General features: G+C 44.2%; 4 protein-coding genes and 1 non-coding gene across 6 annotated transcripts; all 5 read left to right on the forward strand.

The window, feature by feature from the left end:
• The first annotated feature begins 646 nt into the window (after nt 1-646).
• On the forward strand, nt 647-5,009 carry LOC104448021 (universal stress protein PHOS34). The gene is made up of 5 exons (XM_010061792.3): nt 647-940; nt 1,054-1,157; nt 1,591-1,709; nt 2,508-2,604; nt 4,683-5,009. Exons 1-4 carry the CDS (start codon nt 736-738, stop codon nt 2,590-2,592), a joined length of 513 nt encoding a protein of 170 aa, XP_010060094.2. The 5' UTR covers nt 647-735; the 3' UTR covers nt 2,593-2,604; nt 4,683-5,009.
• Nucleotides 5,010-7,297: 2,288 nt separating this feature from the next.
• Nucleotides 7,298-8,884, forward strand: LOC104448020 (aspartyl protease AED3). The gene has a single exon (XM_010061791.3). It carries the CDS (start codon nt 7,334-7,336, stop codon nt 8,642-8,644), a length of 1,311 nt encoding a protein of 436 aa, XP_010060093.1. The 5' UTR covers nt 7,298-7,333; the 3' UTR covers nt 8,645-8,884.
• Nucleotides 8,885-12,956: 4,072 nt separating this feature from the next.
• Nucleotides 12,957-14,918, forward strand: LOC104451216. The gene has a single exon (XM_010065929.3). The coding sequence runs from the start codon at nt 13,390-13,392 to the stop codon at nt 14,668-14,670; it is 1,281 nt and encodes a 426-aa protein (XP_010064231.2). The 5' UTR covers nt 12,957-13,389; the 3' UTR covers nt 14,671-14,918.
• Nucleotides 14,919-15,027: 109 nt separating this feature from the next.
• On the forward strand, nt 15,028-15,109 carry TRNAS-GCU. Its single transcript has one exon. It is a non-coding gene; the product is annotated as a tRNA-Ser (tRNA).
• Nucleotides 15,110-17,870: 2,761 nt separating this feature from the next.
• On the forward strand, nt 17,871-19,416 carry LOC104448019 (mitochondrial uncoupling protein 5-like). 2 transcript variants are annotated; one of them, XM_039316209.1, is made up of 2 exons: nt 17,871-18,482; nt 18,521-19,416. In XM_039316209.1, exons 1-2 carry the CDS (start codon nt 18,260-18,262, stop codon nt 19,261-19,263), a joined length of 966 nt encoding a protein of 321 aa, XP_039172143.1. In that variant the 5' UTR covers nt 17,871-18,259; the 3' UTR covers nt 19,264-19,416. The 2 variants fall into 2 exon arrangements, with proteins under 2 accessions (XP_039172143.1, XP_039172142.1); XM_039316208.1 differs by having other exon boundaries at nt 18,260-18,423; nt 18,459-19,416.
• Nucleotides 19,417-21,923: the final 2,507 nt, after the last annotated feature.

A 21,923-nucleotide genomic window follows, 5' to 3' on the forward strand; every position in this document is an offset into this window, starting at 1 on the left:
TCCCAAATAGTGTCTCTCCATATGGGAATGCTACTCTCCATGTTATACCTTTTTTTTTACAATTTGATAATTTTGGGATGATGCCTCAGCTGTCATTCCTATTGCATTTCCAATGTATATGTCTACGATTTATGGTGGATTGCTCACTTATGGGTAAGTTCATTTTCAACTTCTGCTTATGATAAAAGTTCCTAAAGCCTTAAGACTGAAGGCATTATCTTTTAGATTTGTTGTTCTTTAGGAATTAAATGGTCTTTTACTTCAAAAAAAATTATACCAAAGAAAAGGGAGGTGGAAAAAAAAGAAGAAGGAAAACCCGGAAACCCGACCTGACCTGACTTGAATTTTTGATGTGGGTCTAATGTGTTTCGGATCGGATAACATCAAAACCCGACCCATTGACACAGTGACTAGGACGCCACGAGCGGCTGATCTATCCGCCAATCATGCCTTGTTATTGCAACTCTTGGTTCTGGCCGTAAAATAAAATTCACATCTTTTGGAGAAAGAATTGGGCCCATTGGGTTTCAAGCTGGGCCCAGACGCAAAACCGCCAAAAGACTGTTGGCGCATACCAACAGCCGCCGCCATTTTTTTTTATTAAAAAAAATACATATATAAATACGAAAAAAAGAAACATCAAAACTACCAATTTGAGCAGCGCACGTTCATCGCATTCGAAGTGAAAAGGACGAAGGAAGAAGAAGAAGGAAGGAGAAGAAGCAGCAGCGATCGATGGCGAGCAATCTGGGGTGCGTGGTCGTGGCCGTCGACGGCAGCGAGGAGAGCATGAACGCCCTCCGGTGGGCCCTCGACAACCTCAAGCTCCGGCCCCGGCCGATCCCCTCCTCCTCCTCCTCCTTCGTCGTCCTCCACGTCCAGTCGCCGCCGTCCATCGTCGCCGGCCTCAACCCCGGCGCCATCCCCTTCGGCGGCCCCAGTCAGTACTCCCTTCTCCCTCCCCTCCCCGTCGCTCTCGACTATTTCCTATCCTCTCCGCTCGTTCTGTCGCTATTTTCAGTTCGATCGCCTGATTTGGTGATATGCGAATAGGCGATTTGGAGGTGCCGGCTTTCACGGCGGCGATCGAGGCGCACCAGCAGCGGATCACGCAGGCCATACTGGATCGCGCCAGGGAGATATGCTCCGATAAGGACGTAGGCATCTCCGTCTCGCGCTTCTTCGTTTCTGTGTCGATCGCGGCTGCTGTTTTGACTTCTGATTGCCTCTGTTGGGGAGCTCGATTGCATTCGTTGTGTTCTGTTAAGTATGCGGCGCGAGATATGCGATGGTTCGACATAGCACGGATTTACGGCGTAGCTTGTGGCGTTTGAATCAGCAGTTTCTGTTTTCCGGGATTTTGTCCTTAATTTACTCTAAATAGTTCCGACTATGTTGAGACATCTCTGGCAGTGTGCGTTCCGGTCTTCCATGTCAATTGGTGGAAACGCTCTGCAGTGATTCTATGACCATGTCCGAAACTTATACTTCCATGCTGTAGCCTTTGTGGACCTCTGGCTCTCTTGATAGGTCTAGCATCCGTTGTTAGAGGAATCGTTGTTGAATTTCTGCATATTGCTTTCGATGCAGGTGAACATTAAGACGGAAGTTGTAATTGGCGATCCGAAGGAAAAGATTTGTGAAGTTGTGGAGAACTTGAATGCGGACCTGCTAGTGATGGGATGCCGAGCTTTTGGCCCTATTAAAAGGTTGGTCCTTCACATCAGATGATCCTATGGTTGATTAATTAGCTGTTTTATGTAAATTCGCACGATTGGCGCGTCTAAGTTGTGTTTTCCTTTACTTCACATGCTTTCAATTCATTTTGTTGGATGGAACTAGTAAGTTTTATCGTCCTTATTGAACCATAATAACATCTTATCCAAGGACAAGTTTTGGACATGACCTCCTAGTAAGATAAAATGCGTGGCTTTAGTAATACCATTTGAGTTTTGTCTTATATGAGATATCGCATTCTTATAATGGTTGGTTGGGGTGTCGAGACATAAGTGAAATGTTAGATTAATCATTTAATTTGAAAACTTTGCTGTTAGGGAAGTGAAGTCACCAACAATGTACTTACAGCATATTTCTTGAAATTTCGCCTCATGAGAGCCTTGCACATGGTAGATAAGATGTTGATGTAAGCACATCGATGAAGTAACTATGAATTATGTTAAAATCTCTGAAGCAAAAGTTTCAGGGGAGGGGAGATTTTATGTATTAAACTCATACACCAATAACAAGCGATAAAAATATCAACACCCCTTCTCATGTGCAAATTGATCTAAGAACAGAACATGGAATTGATGAAAGGGGAACAAGACAAACATTAACCACATGTAAATGAGCATATGAAATATTAAACAAGCTATGAAGAATTGAGACTTGACTAATACCTTATGAAACAAACTGCTTTCCAAAAAAACTGAAGTTATTAAAAATGGATCAACAGGTAATCTTGTATGAACTCTTTGTACTTTTTTGAACCGATTGTTCTTTGACAGGATGTTTTTGGGAAGCGTGAGCAACTACTGCACCAACCACGCTCAGTGCCCTGTTATCATAATCAAGGGAAAAGGCGATTGTTGACAGCTGAAATAGGTTCGCATGTCAATCTCGATGCTTCTCTTTGATTGTTTTGTTTTTCTCTTTGTACTATTGTTGATGGTTTATTCTCCCCTCAGTGGGGAATGGCAGCAGGAGTGGGTTGTTATAAATACTCAATCTGTCTCTATCATAACTCATTACTACAGTGCAGCTCAATAGCATCATCTTGTTGTTATTCATGGAAGCACGGACTTGGTTTTAATGGTCACTGGTTTGCGCACATCGTCTTCTTGGGTCTACTTTCTACGACAGAGTTCTTGTGCAATTCAAGCAATATTTCCAACTTGTATTCATCTTGTATCATTAAATAATGCATTAAGTCATATGGAATTCAACTCTCTTGCCAAAAATTTTTTTGTATAGTTTGATGGGCTATGCTCCTGTCTCTTTGCTCTTTTTCTGGAGGTCTTATCTTAGGTCCCAGAAATGGAATAAAGCCTCAGATTGAGAGCAGCTGATTATGTACAATTACCATTCTGAGAACTTGATTTGTTCTTTTTTTGTTCATGTTCATAAGGAGTTGTTGATTGGTCTAGTATATGCTTTATTTGACTTTGCTTATTGAATTTGTTACCCTAGTAATCAGTAAGTAGGATGGCGAATTGCTGACGCAATGCTGTGGAGAGGAAACTTATCAGTTGAAACATTGTGCATTGGTACATGATGTTGCTTTGTTCCTCTGCCCTGAGGATGTATCTAATTTTTCTGTATCAGTACCCCTGATTTTGACACTATCAGTCGAACCATTGTGCATGAGTATATTATCTTGCTCTGTCCCTTTGCCCTGAGGATATGTCTATATGTTATATGTTGGTAGAACTAAATTTGGCACTGTCAAATGCTCATCGCTTGATGCACGGAGCACCTTTGTAAAGCCGACACTATTTCTAGGCATTGCACATATTGTTTTTGTGAATTAAGTACATATTTGACACATTGACGTATCTCACTTCTCTTGTCTATGAAGTTTTTCAACGACCCTCATATTCACGTGGTCTCCCTTCATCCATTAGCTTAAGTTTTGGAGTTAAACTTTCTAACATGATATCAGAGCCAAAGTCCACTATTGTATAATTTGCATGCGCAATCCTGTTTGTATGCGTGAGAGTTGATAAGGTATTCCGCATCTGCTTAAGCTTTCGGGTTGAACTTTCTGAGAGACCCAACTCTGTGGCCACTCATTCATCTCTGACATCTAGCTTGAACTGTGCTGATTCTGACTTTTCAGTTGAATATGCAGCATATAGCTTTATGCTTCAGGCAAACTGCAATGCATTTTTGAACATCAGATGGGTTAAATTCACTTTCAAAAGGTTGCTTCTCCTAAATATTAGAGAATGTGGATTGCTGCACAAGTCTGCTTGACAAAAGGCAGCAGCAAGTAGCATACATGAACTTGTCTTTTGGGGCAAGATAAATGTACTTGAAAGAAAAAAAAAATAGAACTGAAGTTCGTGTGCATGATAAACTACCTCAGAAGCCATTTGTTGAAGTCACTGGACTAAAGAATAGTTCCTTATCTATACAGACAATCTTTAATTTGGGGGAGTCCTCAATGATGGAAGAAGTACATGATTAAGCAATAAACCTAAGAAGTAAGGTTGGATAAAGATCTCTTTAAGAATGGGCTAGAATTTTTCTAGTACTTTTAAAATTGTATCCAGTTCACTTGCCCCAAAAAAGTTCGATCAGCTTAAACCAAGGCAAATCACCTAATCCACTAGATTAAACTTCAATCTAGAGCATATAGAAATTGGAAAAGTATTCAGACAGTTATTTTGTGTATAGGCATATCACAGAGGGTTCCTAAAATGTCATATACTTCCTCATATCATTTTAGTGTTTTCCAAGACATTTTCTTTAAACATAATTATTATTTCTAAGAAATATATCTCTTTATCCTTGAAGTTCATATTAGCTTGAGTTACTATTTGCGTTTGTTAATGTTCAGTTAGGCCCTTTTTTCAGTTTCTTTTTACTTTCTGATTTAGTTGTTATGTTTTTGTATATTCTTGGTCGCTTTTTAATAACTCATTATTGCTGTATGTTTTTTTCTTTCTCCCTTTTGGCAGCTGCACCCTTTTCATGCCTTGTGACCACACAATGTAGGATCATGTTGTTGTTGTCATAGCGTGCTTCACTGGAGCTGTTATCATTTGGGTTTGCAGCAGGAGCCAATATACCACCACCACACCAATCTTAGCCATCAGAAGATGTATGATGATACCGATGGTACTTGTCGCCTCCTCCTGCTGCTTCTGTACTTTATATTCCGATTTGTGTTTGTGCGTGTGTATCTATCCCATTTATTTATTCTGTTTGCATCAAAGCTTGGCCTGGATGTTCACTAAGAATAATGATGTGCAATTTGCTCATTTTTTAGCTGTGGTCTTTGTTTATATTTTTCTCTCCTCATTTCCCAATTGCCTATCATTTCCTGAGCTGCAATGAGTGGTAAATTACCATCCGCTTAGGGTATGGTTTTATAATTTAGGAAGTCACTGCACATTTGCTGTATTGGGTGGCAGAGTCGCCATCCACGGAAATGCCCATGCATTATGCATTGCTCATGCCTCTTGCACTTGAAGCAAAACCATATAGAGGTAAGATATGCTGTTGTAGGCTGCGAGCATTGACAAAATTTCACTTCTGTGACGTGCCATGAAAATCTTCAGTAAAATTATTTTCTTGAAGGTACTTGAGTTGCTTTTCTTATGCTTCAGTAATTGACAACCTGCCTTTGTAATCTGAATTATGAGCTTCTGCATTGGGATTCCCGTGAGTAAGGGTGGGGCCTCTCGTCTGAAATCATTTGAAAAGTTCCGAGTGGGAGCAGTTTTATCTTGATGGTGTCACTCATTTCATCTTATGTCTTTTCACCTGGTTCCATTGCATTCTTTTCTTTGTAAATATGTTGCTTTTTGTGTGTCGCTTCTGTAGAGAAAGAAACGGATTGGATAAGTCCAAACTGCTTGAGGTGGAGCTTGTGACGATATGAACTTATCGAAATGTTACTGCTGCTATGTCCTTATCGAAATTTCCTGCTTTCACATGTGCTTCGAAATCACACTATTCTTTGCTTGTCCTTCCGTTCCATTTCATCTCCTTGGGATTTGAATCTCTGCAATAGCCAAAAGATCCAATTAAAAAGTTCTCACCGTCAAGGTTTTCATGGTAGTCCCGGTCATCTTCCTCTCTCCCTCCCTCTCTCTCCCTGTGTGCCCCCTCCTAAGTTGCAGCACTATATTTTCGTCTGTACGCCTTTCTGAACTTAAATCCAGGCAAAGAAAATTACGACAAGGCACCGTGCTCTTGAGTGTTCTCAAAGGATGCTAAAGGCTCCAAAACAAGTGGGCAGTATTAAGGACGGATGAGGATTTTATAACAAGGACCGATGCATGGTCTCGTGCAGATTCGCTGGAACTAAAGATCCAATCAGAGTCCTTGAGGCAGAAATATCAGGAGCATATGGCCAAGCAAGTGGGCTTAAATCATATTGTTAATTCGTGATTTATGTGTCCGGCATGATTTGATTCTAAATACTCCCGACAGTCCCCACGCCAAAAAACTGATGCGCGAATCACATGACAAATCTGCAGAAACGCGTCCGGGTGGACGTGGCCCATCAGAAAGTCTCCGTCCGCCCGTGACCGACCGCGTCCCTTCCAGCCGCACACCGCGACAAGAGTCATGACGTTACGTCGTGCTTTTTAAAAAAATATCGTTCACGTGACTCCATTTCTCTGTTTCTCCCCTGCCCCCGGTTCCACCTTCCCGACTCATTACGAGATTTTTCTTCGACCAAACAAAAAAAGGACTCATTACGAGATTTTTCAATTTTTCACTCCATTTCAGACACGTCCGTGCGACTCAAGCATAGGTGATGTCTCACCACCGACATGACCTGTATAAGGCAAATAATTCGATGGTCGAGTTCAAGATCAAACCGTAAAAGCTATCTTTTAAGTGTCCATAGATTTAGAACAGACGACATCTTCTCCTGTACTGAAAGATGCACAAAGGAGATAAAAAAAACAAAGTTTCCAAGCGGCGCTCCTTGAATTAACATCGGCGATGATAGACAAAAAGTAACGCTGGCCAGCATAATCCCTCTTTAGATTAAAGTTTAGAGAGAGAGAGATTCATTATTTTTTTGGCAAAATCTATACAAGTTTCAATATTAGTGAACATGTCATCCAAATATGCCTCTTCCTTCCGGGACAAGATAGATATTTGTTGGAGAATTATCTTTCTCTAAAATCCTTATTCAACTACTTTACTCTTATCCATGGTGGCATTTCTCGCATGTCTCTATCGGATTCGTCTATTCCATCTTTACTAGATACCTACATTCTCTTTTGGATCATTACAGCTTCTTCGCTATTCTTGGACTCTTGCATGAAGGGTCTCTAGCTCTCCCTGTACCCAACCCGTGTCATAGCCGAAACAGTGTCTTTTTGCTGCAGCTCTCTGCCGTCAAATTGGGCCAAATTTGTCCCTCTCTCCCATTATCCCCTTTCATCACTTTTCTCATGTTGAACACAGCTAACGATGCTTGCCACCATCCCCTCAAACTCATCCAAATTTGTCCTCGCCTGGACTTACCCATCGATTATGCAGCAATTATTGGAGGGCCTTTTGGTAACTTGGCGGGTCTCGGATGAAATTCATGTATATAAATATAGCTCTCACTTGCCTTCCAGGCCAAAGTGCCCCTTTAGTCATGGACTTGACCATTTCTTCATTGCTCTTCTTTGGTCTTCTCATCTCAGGTGCCTTAGCCACTTCTCCTTGCGCTTCGCCATCCGACGACTCGGATCTGTCGATCGTCCACATCTATGGCAAGTGCTCGCCGTTCAACCCTCCCAAGCCCGAGTCTTGGGTCAATACGGTCCTCGACATGGCCTCAAAAGACCCGGAACGGGTTGAGTACTTGTCGACCCTAGTAGCCCAAAAGACCACATCCGTGCCCATTGCTCCCGGCCAGCAGACCATTAACATTGGCAACTACGTGGTCCGTGTCAAAATTGGCACTCCGGGTCAGCTCATGTACATGGTCCTAGACACAAGCAACGATGAAGCATGGGTACCGTGCAGCGGTTGCGTCGGCTGCTCCACCACCACCTTCTTGCCCAATACATCCTCCACTTACGGGTCGTTGGACTGCTCCATGCCCCAATGCACTCAGGTCCGCGGGTTCCAGTGCCCCACCACCGGGTCCGGCGGGTGCTTCTTCAACCAATCTTACGGCGGAGACTCGTCCTTTTCGGCTACCCTCATCAAGGACTCCCTCACTTTGGGCACCGATGTCGTTCCGAATTATGCGTTCGGATGCATCAGCGCCGTCTCCGGCAAGTCGATCCCGCCCCAAGGCTTGTTGGGCCTGGGCCGGGGACCATTGTCACTGTTGTCCCAAACCGGATCGCTCTATTCTGGCGTATTCTCTTACTGCCTACCCAGTTTCAGATCTTACTACTTCTCGGGCTCTCTCAAACTCGGACCCGTCGGCCAACCCAAGAGCATCCGGACCACCCCCCTCCTCCGTAACCCGCGCCGGCCATCCCTCTACTACGTCAACCTCACCGGCATAAGCGTGGGCAGGGTGTTGGTGCCCGTGGACCCGAAATTCCTCGCCTTCGACCCCAGCACCGGGGCCGGCACCATAATGGACTCGGGCACGGTCATAACCCGGTTCATGGAGCCCCTGTACAACGCGATACGGGACGAGTTCCGCAAGCAAGTGCCGGGCCCGTTCTCGAGCCTTGGAGCTTTCGACACGTGCTTCACGGCCTCCAACGAGGCGGTGGCGCCGGTGGTCACGTTCCACTTCCCGGGTGTGGACTTGAAGCTGCCGTTGGAGAACAGCTTGATACACAGCAGCTCAGGCTCGCTGGCGTGCTTGGCGATGGCCGCAGCGCCAAGCAACGTGAACTCGGTGCTGAATGTCATAGCCAATCTGCAGCAGCAGAACCTGAGGATCATGTACGACTTGACGAATTCTCGGATAGGGATTGCCCGTGAGCTCTGCAACTAGTTTGCTCGTGATGAGCTGAGTGTGTCATGTACTGTCTTTCCCTACTTCTCTGCGTGCTCTCTCTCTCTCTCTCTCTCTCTCTCTCTCTCTCTCTCTCTCTCTCCCTCTTTATGCTCAAATGTGAGATACGATGTTGCGCCCATCGAAAAGAAGGGTGCTGCAATCAATAAGACGTAGATGAATTTTGGTGTTGTTGGATACGATGTTGTCTAGTGCACTGAACTAGCGATTCCTGTCTGAGTTTTAATTTGGCCGTTCAACCGAAACTGTCCATAAATTTTGACTACACCTCAACAAGCGTGTCCTTTAGACATCTTGCTGAACGAGAGTAGGACGCCATTCTACGGCCTTCGCCATTCTTTCACTGATGAGTGATTACCGTGTTGTTATTGGCGTTCGACGCACTGACCGGGTCGGTCCGTCGAGCTATAGTTCCATTCTGTTCTCGAGATCAGCGTGCTCTTCGGTCCCATGATTTTTGAAAACATTTAGAACTGCGAATAGTATTAGTAAAAAATTGAAACGACAAACGAACAATGCCACTGGCATTAGTAAGCCAAATAATGGATTAAACAATCAGAACAGAAACAAGAAAAGTTAGGGATCAGATCCGGACGAGTATCCCAAATGATACCGAAACATGTCTGTCAGGCCCAAGTTCGCCCCCAAGCGTTATGTTTAGATTTTGAAAGAACGCAAGTTGATGAGTAGAAAGCTATTTTCAATATAATTATTTCTTAGACGTTCGTGTTTAGGCCTTGACGAGTCCGGAAAGAAGCGGTTCATTTGATTCGCCAGGCCTAGATTTCGGGCATAGAAAGCTCTAGCCCGAAAAGTTCAGATTGCTTGGCCTGGCCGGTCACCTGTGAGAAGCCCCTACTTATGATGGGGAAAATACCACAAAAAACCTTATCCTATGTCCGCTATGATACCAATACCTCAAACTTGTTCTTGTATCATCAGAACTGCCAAATTTGAACTAGCATGACAAAAATACATTCTGTTTACCGCAAAATATTCTAGACTTTGTCCATTACAAAACCAACTCCCCAAACTAATTTTTTTTTCGTTTCACAAATAACCTCAAACTTGTATCAGTGCTCCAAAAATACCTTCTGTTACAATATCATCTGAGAGGGCCATTAAAAAATCCAACATGGTGGTTTGCATGGACAACAGTAGGCAAATGGAGCTGATGTTTATTCAGCCTAAGACAAAGAGAAGTCGTTTATTTATTTGCAGGTTCGACACATATATGGTTTATATGTGTCGGAATTCACCACGAACTCATATTTCTAGGTACCAACTTGTCAATGTTTAATTATCTCCAAAAATTGGACGTCCATGATAACAAATTGTCTCTTTGGCAATTTCTTGGAGTCCTCGAAGTGACATAATTCAAGAAACAACATCGTGTTGGACTTGCCTAAAGTCACACCAGATCACGTCAACTTCGTTTGTTTGCCGTTGTCCATGCAAGCCACAATGTTGGATTTTTCATCACCGTCTTGGACCAAACTGTGATAGATGATATTTCTGTCACAGTAGTACAAGCATAAGAGTTTTAGTACCATTAAAAAAAATTAAGGTATTAGTGCCACTATGAACATAATTTAGGGATTTTGGTGACACTAAGAAAAATTATGATATTGGTGTTACAGTCGATATAATTTAGGTTTTTTTATTTAGATTTTTTTATGATATTAACTTTTTATAATATTTGAAAGCCTTGTAGGCTTAGTCTTCTTCTTCTTCTTCTTTTGGGGGCTTGGACTTGTAGATTCGTGTCTAATTGTTAACGAATCTGAGTGCCTAATTTCATGTTTGCCTACAATTTGCCATTCACGCGTATGCCTACTTGTATAATGGGATTGTAGTGTGCGCTAAATGTCTCTCGTTGTATCTCTTTCACTACAAACACACACACACAGACTCCCTCTCCCTCTCTCTCTCTCTCTTTCTCTCTCCTCCTTGCAACGATTGAATGTCGACAGCGACGAGGCTCAAATCTCTTTGCGACTTGATGTGAGGCACGGTTGAAACTCGGACCTCTCTCAATCGATGTTCCTTGAGGTTAGCCAGAGCTCGACGGAGAGAAGCACGGTGGGCGGGATGAAAAAGACCATGCGTGGGCGGTGGAGGAGAGCAGAGGTACGATGGTTGTGTCGAAGGAAGAAGCAGCTAAGGAGAGGGTACGGCAATCATCGGTTGAAGACGGGGAGGAGACGGCGTCGGCGTTATTTGTCAAAAATGGCGCTTCATGGTGATTTCACTCGAGGTGGTGATAGCAACAGACCTGGTAGTGATTAGCTGTGGCAGATATATAGAGAGGACGAGGAAAGAGAGATGCTTAGGTTATTTTCCGTTGAGTAATTTGTATAGATGTAATGCGCACTTGATCATTGAAACATATATATGGCAAAGGGATATGTTGAATGAATGTCATGAATAAGCCTACCTTGGCCAACCCCTCATATTATTTTATTAGATTATACCCTAATGTACATTTTGTAATATACATATAGATTATCGAGTGATTTTAGTTTGGTGTAGGCGCTACCAACGATAAGTTTATGCAGCCATTTTTATCTTAGGATTTGTTCGTTTCGCGGAAAATATAGCGTTTCTAGAAAATATTTTCCAGAAAGCCATTTTCTAGAAAAATGTAATTATTTTCTGGTATTCGGATAAAAACTGAAAATGAAGTGGAAAATCTTTTTCGCTGTTTAGTAAGGAAAATCTTTTCCTTCATATACTCTTCGTCATTTATTTTATTTTATTTTTAAATTGATTTTTCATTTTTTTAAATCGATTTTTAATTATTTTCATTTTTAAAAATATCAATTGTTAAGTTATTTTTTTCATTTTTCATTTTCTTTTCTTAGTAAAATCTTCTTCTTTCTTGGCTAGTCGCCGACCATGACGACGGCCGATGACCGGCCACAAGCAAGCCTTGAGCTTGTCAGCGAGTACAAGCGTCACGCGAGCGGCAAGCTCGAGGCTTGTCAAATCGATGAGCGTGAGCTTGTGGCTGGCGAGCTCAGAGCTCGCCAATCTAGTGAGGCCCTAGCTCGGTGAGCTTGAGGCTCGCCGCATCGCCGAGCACAAGCCTCACTTGCCAAGTCAATGGTGTGAGCTTTGCCACAAGCTCGCGGCTCGCCACCTCAAGCCTCAAACTCAACGCTTGCACTGGCCGATCTAGCAAGTGGCGAGCCTAAGCTCGCCAGAGGTGGACGAGCCTCATGCTCATTGACAAGCTCGAGACTCGCCTATGGCCAACGACTAGCCAAGAAAGAAGAAGATGGGAAAAAATTAAGAATAATTCGAATTAAAAAAGAAAAAGAAATTTAAAAACTTTTGAATAAAAAAATAAAAGAAGAAGTAGAAGGGGGAGGAGGAAGTGAAGATTTGTAGAGTTATAAGATAAGAGAGATCAAGTGAGGAAAGTGTTTTCCACTTTTCAAAAATGGAAAATATTTTTCTTAATTTAGAAGACTTTTTCTTTTCATGAAAAATGGTTTCCCCAATAAATTCATTTCCTAAAACGAACATCGAAAATTCCGAAAACGTTTTCCAGAAATTATTTTCCGCGAAACGGGAGTCTTATTTTTTTCGATTTTTCAGAGCAACAAACGAAGAAAGAGAACTCTCGTCCGTAAATTCTCATCAAACTATGTATGTTGAAGGCATGTATGAACGCACGAACATGGTGATGCATGCAAAGCTATAAATGTTCACGCCCTGCTAAACAGGATAATCCCTAAACGATAGTTATCTTAACGAAGAAAAATCAAATTCCTTTTCATGGAAAATGCTTTCATGATAATTACTGTAATGAGCTATCCTTTTCCATGCACGAGAACAGCTGAAACAACAGTGATTAATACGCAGAACACACGCATCGAATAGGGAGCACCAGGCAGCGATTTTGTAGGGAATTCCAGCTGATGATTCAGACGAACATGCGAAGAGATAAAATCCCCCCTTACAGCAACAATGGCTTAACTGGTTTCTCGTTGCGATCAACCCTAAATTAAGCTCAATACAACTTCGCTTCTTATTTTAACCTACCAACGCAAACCCTCTCTCTCCTCACCTCTCCTCTCTCCTTATATCACCCCCCTCTCTCCACTTCCTAGTTCCTCCAACCCCACCATTTCTATCTCTCTCGTGTATCTTGTCTTCCCGATTATAGTAGAACTAATAAACCCCCCCCCTAAAAAAAAAAAAAAAAAAAAAAAAGAAAGAAGAAAGAAGGAGACGTCTTCCATGTCCTTTCCATAGGCTCCTTGTATCCCTAATATCCTCCGATGGGTCGCTAAAACCATTGGAATCTTGGTGATAGCGGGCCGTCCGTTGGTACGGGTTATGCGCTGAGGTCGAGGAAATGGAGGTGGAACGTCTGAGGCAGTTGATGTTATTGTCATCGAAGCAAAGCAACCGTGTCGCTCTTGTGGGTGGGAATCACACCGCGGCCAGATTTTGCACCCGCTAAGTGTTTTTGCTGATCGAGCCTCCTCTCCTCCCTCTTTCTCTTTGCCTTTCTTACTAGCTTTCAGACCTCTAATTTTTCTTTAGGATCATTTCGCTTTCCTTTATGTCCTTTTCTGTTCACAAGTTCCTGCTCCTTTGCTCATCTTCTCACAAGATACCGCCTGATCTCGTTCGCCTTTGATAATTCAGTAAATTTAATCCGTCCTCACGTCCGTGTTTTTCCTCTGGCTAAATTTTGGAATTCGAAGAGAATGGCCTTGGAATTGGCTAAGGGTTCCCAGCCGAAGCGCCCGAAAAGGCACAAACGTTTCGATCTCGGTGGCATCGGCTTCGATGCTTATGGATCTAAGTACTTGATCATCAAGATCCCTAGCTCGAGGGTCTTGATGGTTCTGGCCCGTGCATTGGTTCTAGCATTCGTCATCGCATCTTTCTCTTGGTTGAGATCGGGCTTGAAGAGATCCGTTGATCCTTACCGGGCCATTTCCGAGGTCTATCAGCACGTATCGGATCCTGTCAACTTGGAAATGTTGCCATTGCTTTTCCAAGATTTAGCAAACGAAGGCTTGTTGAAAAGCGGAAATAGCGTTGCCCTCTTGGGCAATGGGTATGAGGAGTCCGTCGACACCTCTATTATTCCGGGCAGCAATGAGATGGATCGTATTTCCATCACCGATTTAGAGCGGCAAAGTTCGATCCCGAGTGACACATTCAACTTCGCCTTCACAACCGATTTCACTTCTTCTGCAGAATTCATTGATCGAGCCCTAAAGGTTGGTGGAGTGGCGGCGATTCTGCTAAGTAAAGACCCTAATGTGCAATTCGACGTGCCCCCGAACTACAAGATCGCCTACATTAGGAAATTCGAATCGACCGTCCTCGCTATCAGGAAAACCGACGAAAGGAAAACGGCCAACTCGGCCACGCAAAGGCGGCTATGCGGATACGCCCCGGAGCAAAAGAAGGCGGCGCTACAGAACCTCGAAGACGTGCTCCTCGAGCCCCCACGAGCGGCCTCGAGGAGGTCCCGGGCATACTTCAAGAGGACGAGGTACCTCCCCGACTTGATGGGGGACTCCCTGGAGAGCTACCCGCGCCGCGTGTTCATCGACGTGGGGCTGCCGGAGAAGGACGGGGGCACCAGCAGCACCGCGTGGTTCGCGAGGAACTACCCGACGAGGAACCTGCACTTCGAGATGTACAAGATCGAGACCGTGGCGGCCGAGGAGCCCACGGCCACGTCGAGCAAGGAGGCCACTGCCGCTGTGGCGGCGCAGGTGGGGATGCCGGACTGGCTGAAGAAGAACGTGAAGGAGGAGGAGTACGTGGTGATGAAGGCGGAGGCGGAGGTGGTGGAGGAGATGGTGAAGAGCAAGGCGATAGGGTTGGTGGACGAGCTGTTCTTGGAGTGCAAGCCGAAGGGCGGGGTGACGAGGATGAGCGACAGGAGCAGGAGGGCATACTGGGAGTGTCTGGCTCTGTATGGAAGGCTCAGGGATGAGGGTGTTGCCGTGCACCAGTGGTGGGGCTAACAAGCTTAAACACTTTCGTTCGTTCGTTCGTTCATTCATGTTCGTTCAAATTTCTTTTTCTTGTTTGGTCGTTTGGTGTGCATTGTGCGTACGTGTGCATGGTGTGCGTTTTGCGTCTTTTTGTATTTGAATTCGAGAGGGAGAGAGAGATAGACAGAAAGAAAAGAGTTACCCACCAATTGTATTATGCTTTTTGTCATCGTCTCATGTATTGAACCTTTTTGCGTCTTTCTTGACATTCCTTTTGGCATGTATTGTCCGCGAGCTTCATGTAATAAATGGAGGGGTTGTTTCTATCTTATCAAGAATATTAAATTTGTATAAAATAAATTTACCGGAGATGACTGTCAAGTAAGCGTCGCTTTGGCCGAGTGGTTAAGGCGTGTGCCTGCTAAGTACATGGGGTTTCCCCGCGAGAGTTCGAATCTCTCAGGCGACGTTCTTCCCACCTTTTTCCCTTTTCGAACCTGTCGATTTTCCTTCCCTTTTGGTCCCCGCATGGTAAGGACATTTCCAGCCCCGAAACGAGCTGGATTGCAAATCGCAACGGCCAAGTTGGCTGTCCAATTTATGGCCCGTCGTTTTCACGGCAATCAAAGCGGAACGGACGCCAGGCAGGGACCTTCATTGATTTCCCGAAAACGGAGTAATGAGAGCCCCGGAACTGGACTTTTCCGCGGTGCATGAACCGCGGAGCCCGTAATGTAATTGCCTACCTGACCGATGTGATGCGACGATTGGACGGCCCAATCGAAATGGACGTCTCAGTCGGATCTAATTGGGCATCGGGCATCAAAAAATGGTATCTCCAGATTCTCCACTTCGCTTGCGGTCTAGACTCTAGGCCATTGCTCCTTTTTACTAGTATTAATCGGACCGGAAGGATTTTAGTTCACACGAGTAATATATCTAGTAATAATTCTATTTTTCTATTATATTGTTCTTCGGAATAAATAATGAACACTATTTTGTTTGATGATGTCGGCTAATTGTTTTATTCCTCAGAATTTGGTCAGGGAATAGATTTGAAAAAAAAACAAAAAGTTAGAAATATCTACTTTTTACTTCCAAGATAGAAATGGAAAAAGTATTTTTGAACATAAATGATTTTCAAAAATAAAAAAAAAATTACCTAATAGTTCCAAGACTCCAAACATCATACGATTTTGTGCGTTTATCGATGTAGGATTGAACAATGATTGGTGACTCTATGGACCCTTTATCGTGTGTACAACAAAACCAGCAAAAGAGGAAGGGGGGAGACGAATATCCGTGTACCGATTCCAAAATATTGTTATTTGTCTACTTTTATTAGTCTTTCTCAAAATGCATTTTCTCTTAGGACAATAACTCTTGGAAGGATTCAAATTTTGGGAGCGCACGTCTCTTAGTGCATAAAAAACCGTGTCCCAACTTCGCTCGTGGTCCAAGAATTCTTACAAATACTAGTTGAACTGGAACGAGTTTAGTTAAAAAAATTAGGGCATGTTTAGTAAACATCTTGTTTTTCTACTTTTTGTTCTTTTGTTCCCACAATTAAAAAAAAAGAAAATCCATTTGGTAACATCACCAAATTTTCTATTCCGCATATTGAAAAAATGACAGAGAATAAACTCGAACATAAATTAGAAGTAAAAAAAACCCACTTCTTTATTTCTGAAAACAGAAATGAAAAAAATATATTTTTCAATAGAAATTCTTCATAAGAATAGAAAAGTCATCAAACGGATCCTAGAACTCCAAAAACAAAATGATTTTGTTGGCTTATCGATGTAGGATTGAACAATGACTAACGACTTTGGGGCCCTTCATTTGGCAGGAAGGGGAGACGATTGATTAATATTCATCTACTAATATTATTAGTCTTTCTTGGAATGCAAATTCCCTGAGGATGTGAACGTTTGGAAGGATTCAAGTTTTGGGACTGCACGTCTTAGTGCCCGTTCAAACGCATGTGATCTTGAGCATCGGTGGGCTTGCCGAGTCAATGGAAACACGCTGCTGGCGAAGTCCAACTGTTCGAGCGCCGGTCTCCTCTCGATGCTCGTTGAAACTTCGAGTGGTTGACCCGCTCCGAGCTAAAAGGCCTAATCCCCATCTAGAAATCGTGCCATTCGTCGTCGTCAGCAAGAAGGCTAAGGAGGCCCTTTTCTTGGATAAACAAAATTCATTGACCTCCGTTCCCACTAAACCGCGAAAGACAGCTAAACCGAGCTAGGACGAGCCCGAACGACACTTCTGGGCGTGCTTGGACAAGGTTTTTTGGTCATAAGTTTAGGATCGGCCAAATTGAACCCAACATAAAGTTTTGAGGAAAAATTATTCAAGAAGTTCTAAACCTATTGTTTAGTCCTAAACCTTTCAACTTTGCTCATTCAATCCTAAACATTTCTCCTAAACCTTTCAACTTTGCTCATTCAATCATAAACATTTATACTTCTTATCAATTGAGTCAATTCGACCAAAATTTGACTGGAATGTACTAACGTGGGCACCAGCAATGCCACGTGACACAATCGGCGATAATTTTGATCATTTTTAATAATCTTTTAATATTTGTAACCTGATTTTTCATTTTCTTTTCTTTTTCTCTTGCTTTCTTTTCCACAATCATTGTAACTTCCGTTAGTTTTCATCAATTTGAGATTTTTTATGATAAAAAAGTTAATTTATGATAAATTTATCAAAGATGCATATTAATTTGAAATTGTTGATGATCAAAAAAGTAATTTATGATAAATTTTTCATAAATATACTAATTTGGAGTTCATTGGAGTTTTTCTTAGAACTAGCCCTAAATTTTTTGTGCGCGGGCAGATCATGCCTTGACCCTCCCGGCCAAGCCGGTCCACTGATCGCGTATATACGGTCCAACCATGAAAAGCATTTTAATAAAGGAACACTCCAGGGGGCCAACACAAACGAAAACCCCAAAATTCGATTATCATTATTAAAAAACGATTTGAATTCGAGTATTTTGACGGACGGGAATCGAAGTTGGCAGAGGGAGGGAGACGGCCGCAACCCTAGAGAGAGAGAGAGAGAGAGAGAACCGAACCAGCTGCTAGTTGGCGTCGAAGTCAAGTGAAGGAACAAAACAGGGAACCTTCTCAATAGCCACCCAAAAATCAGAAACCACCCGTCCCAGTTGCGGCCCTCCCTCTTCACGCGTATTCCTCAAGTCCACTGCCTCCCAATTTGTAGGGCAACTCGTTCCTCCCACTTTCCCGTCTTTCCTCTCTCTCTTTCCAAACCCCCCGCTATATAAATTCTCTCTTCCGCCTCCTTCCCTCTCCATCCCTCAGAACCTCACCCGGCAAAAACGCCAAATTCCAGCACAAATCTCGCCCGGTTCTTATATGTCTCAGAGACCCTCCGTCCCTCACTCCTCCTCCATCGCCTGCGGCGTCCATTCCCACCTCCTCGTCTCCAGTGAGATGAACCCTAATTCCAACTGGTCCTAGCACTTCATTCCGTCCCGAGAATCCACCCTTGAGAAACCCTCTTCCTTCCGAAAAACCCATTCTTTGATTTCTTTTTAGCTCTCAAAGGTAGAGACTTTTCTTGGTAGTTCTTGTCTCGTGGCATTATGGGTGTCAAGGGATTCGTCGAAGGTGGTATTGCCTCCATCGTGGCTGGTTGCTCGACCCACCCGCTCGACCTCCTCAAGGTCCGGATGCAGCTCCAGGGCGAGTCGCTCCCCGCCCCGGCCCCGGCCGCCGCCGCCCACGGCCTCCGCCCCGCCCTCGCCTTCCACTCCCCGGCCATCTCCGCCGCCCACATCCACGTCCCCCACGCGGCGGCGCCCCCTTTCCCCCGCCGCCGCCGCCGGCGCCCCGGGTGGGCCTCGTCTCCGTCGGGGCCCGCATCGTCCGGGCCGAGGGCATGGCCGCGCTCTTCTCCGGCGTCTCGGCGACCGTGCTGCGCCAGACCCTCTACTCAACCACCCGCATGGGGCTGTACGACATCCTCAAGAAGAAGTGGTCGGACCCCCGGACCAACACCCTGCCCCTGTCCCGCAAGATCACCGCCGGGCTCGTGGCCGGGGCCATCGGCGCCATGGTCGGGAACCCGGCCGACGTGGCCATGGTCCGGATGCAGGCGGACGGGCGGCTCCCGGCGCACCAGCGCCGAAACTACCGGAGCGTGGTGGACGCCATCGCGAGCATGTCGAAGCAGGAGGGGGTGGCGAGCCTGTGGCGCGGGTCCAGCCTCACGGTGAACCGCGCCATGGTGGTGACCGCGTCCCAGCTGGCGACCTACGACCAGGTCAAGGAGGCGATCCTGGAGAGCGGCGCGATGCGGGACGGGCTCGGGACCCACGTGGCGGCCAGCTTCGCGGCCGGGTTCGTGGCCGCGGTGGCGTCGAACCCGATCGACGTGATCAAGACCCGGGTGATGAACATGAAGGTGGAGCCGGGGCAGGCGCCGCCGTACGCCGGGGCGCTGGACTGCGCCGTGAAGACGATCCGGGCGGAGGGGCCGATGGCCCTGTACAAGGGCTTCATCCCCACCATCTCCAGGCAGGGCCCCTTCACCGTGGTGCTGTTCGTGACCCTCGAGCAAGTTCGGAAGATCCTCAAGGACTTCTGATTCGCCACCGTGACAGATGATGACGATGACGACGACAAACATTTTATATGACTAGTAGAGAAATTTATCGTGATTTTAGTACGCTGTTCTTGTTCTTGTTCTTGCTGTACGGCCGATTGATCTCAATACGAAATCAAATTGCTGTTTGCTTTATGAGCTGATTCTTTGCGTTCTTCTTGTGGTTTGTGAAAGCGAAGAAAAAGAGAAGGGGCGCCTCATGGAAACTGCAAATTCCAGCCCCCGAAAACACGTGGTCGAAGTCAGTGAGAGCGACCCTTCTTTTGGGTGATTGTTTATTCGGCGAAACTGCAATCCTGTCGTTTTTTCTAAGATCCGATCTCGGGGAAAAGCCGAGCCCCTCACGGCAGGAAAACGCGAAATTCCATCGTGTCGCTTTTAGGTTGGGAGTTCATACGGCCTCGCTCCATCGACGCTGATTCGAGGTTTCTGCGGAAGGTCGGCCGTCTGAAATTCGAGGTGAGTTTGACTTGACTCGTTAGGCACGACTCGGTAAAAAGCCAGATGAGCGGTTTCAAATGGGTTCGTCACCTTTTCTTGGAGCTCTCTCTTTCTTAATTTCAGACCTATTCTTAATTCTACCCGAACTTTTCCTTTCGTCCGAAATATATATATATATCAACTTTCATTCTAATCACAAACGTGTAAACCTCTCTAATTGTCTTCAATGTTGATAATTTTGAAGGAATTAGTGGCAATTTTTTAGGCATGAGGATAGATTTGAGATGGCAGTGAAAATTTGTTACTTTTCTTAGAAAAAAATTGGGATGGGATTAGGATTAGATCTAAAATTGAAGGTTGTCTTTGGGAATTAAGTCATTGAGTTTTAGTGCTTATGAGTGTATATAGATTAGTGGACACAAGGGGTTGGGACACTTGGAGCCCGTATTATTGGTAGGGAGGAGGTGGATGCACACTTACTTTCCACTCAGACGTTTGGTGGAAGGCAAAGGCGTCGGCAATGATGCCCGAAACTTGGGGCCCGCCGAAACGGGGCAATGTCTTACGTGAGGCTTTAAATTTCACATGACATGTTGATTGGCGATCGATTCTTAAGTTCCGTCGGCGCACAGGATACCATAGCATATTATATATGCGCGCAAGCATTATCCTACGTCATATGCATTAGTACGTCATACAATAGAAGATACATGCAATCCTGACCTTCTCACCTTTTCTGCTCGCAAAAGTACATCAACAATCATGGCCCAACAGTTTGAGAAGCGCAAATTCGGCAGAGTCTGATTAAGGGTGCATTTGATTCAACATTTTGAAAATTTATTCAGGAAATGTAAAGCAATTTAGTTTAAAGGGTTTTGGATAAATGCAAAAATTGTTTGATAAACTATACTTTAAAAAGCAACTTTAATAGAAATATCATTTAGTAAAAGACATATTTAAAAAACCCTTTAGGTGATTAATATAAGTTTTTTAAATTTTTATTTGTTTAAAATTGAAAAAATAATGTATGTAAATTTTTAAATAAAATAATAATGAGGGACAAAACCATAAATTTGAAGAATTGGTGAGGATGATTTTGAAAGAAAAAAAATTCAACTTTTGACCAAATATTGAAAGATTTGCAATGGGCTTGAGTCCAATGTAAATGCCGAAAGTTCCCAAAACTATTTGGAGAAAATGTAGTTGTGTTTGGTAAAAAAATTTGCAAATGAACTTTGAGTTGAATGTGTTTTGGTAAAAAAAAATTTCACAATGGGTTTTGATGGGTATTATTTTTCTTTTCTTTTCTTTTTCTTTTTTTAAATTTAGCTAAACCCTTGGCCGACCTACAGGGTCTCGATTTCCTGGCGAGTCAAATCTAGCGCCGTCGGCACTAGATCCGCTCGCCGCGGGGGTCGCCCTTCGCCGGTCCTAGCGATGGGTCAAGCTCCTTTTTTATTTAAAAATAAATAAATATAGGGGTAATAATGAAATATTAAAAATTAAAGAGAGTAGTTTAGGAAGAAAAAATTTTTTGAAAGCCCAAGGCTGGTCCTACCAGCCTTGGGCTTTCAGCATTTCCAAGGACTCATTTTCATTTGAAAACTCCTTTAAGGAGGTTGCCAAACACCCTTATTTTGGCTAAATGAGTTTTGGGGGCTGAATAGGCTTTCTAAATGCCCATCCAAACTCACCCTGAAAGCGCAATATTAGCTTTCACTTGAAAGCTCATTCAAAACGGTTGTCAAACGGTCCAGATTTCTCTAAGAGGTTTTGAGAAGCCCCTTGTAAATGCTAAATCAAATACACCCTAAAATACGTGATATTAAATAATGCTAAGCTTATTGAGATCATTTTACCAAACCCGTCTTATTCACTGATGTTGCGTACTCTTATTGAGCGCTTAATAAACTAATCCAATGACAAGAGGCTTAGCATCGGATTTAGTGCCCACACTCCAAGGCAAGCTCGTCGGTAGGTTTAGTCAAATGGGGTGCGACGGCTTAATTGACTGCGGAGGGGAGAGTTTCCATCCAATTGCCACCGAATCGTTTCCGATCCAAAGACGTCCCGTCCAGTCCACCAACTGGAAGCACTCGATGCGCGTGGACCGAGCGTTCTGCAATTAATTATGTAGAAAGGCTCTTCTTTATACGCGGAGGGTTGGATGATCTGCTGCTGCTCTCTGTCTTCTCTTCAAT

The sequence above is a fragment of the Eucalyptus grandis genome, chromosome 6 (genome assembly GCF_016545825.1).
Source record: "Eucalyptus grandis isolate ANBG69807.140 chromosome 6, ASM1654582v1, whole genome shotgun sequence".
Classification (NCBI taxonomy): Eukaryota; Viridiplantae; Streptophyta; class Magnoliopsida; order Myrtales; family Myrtaceae; genus Eucalyptus; species Eucalyptus grandis.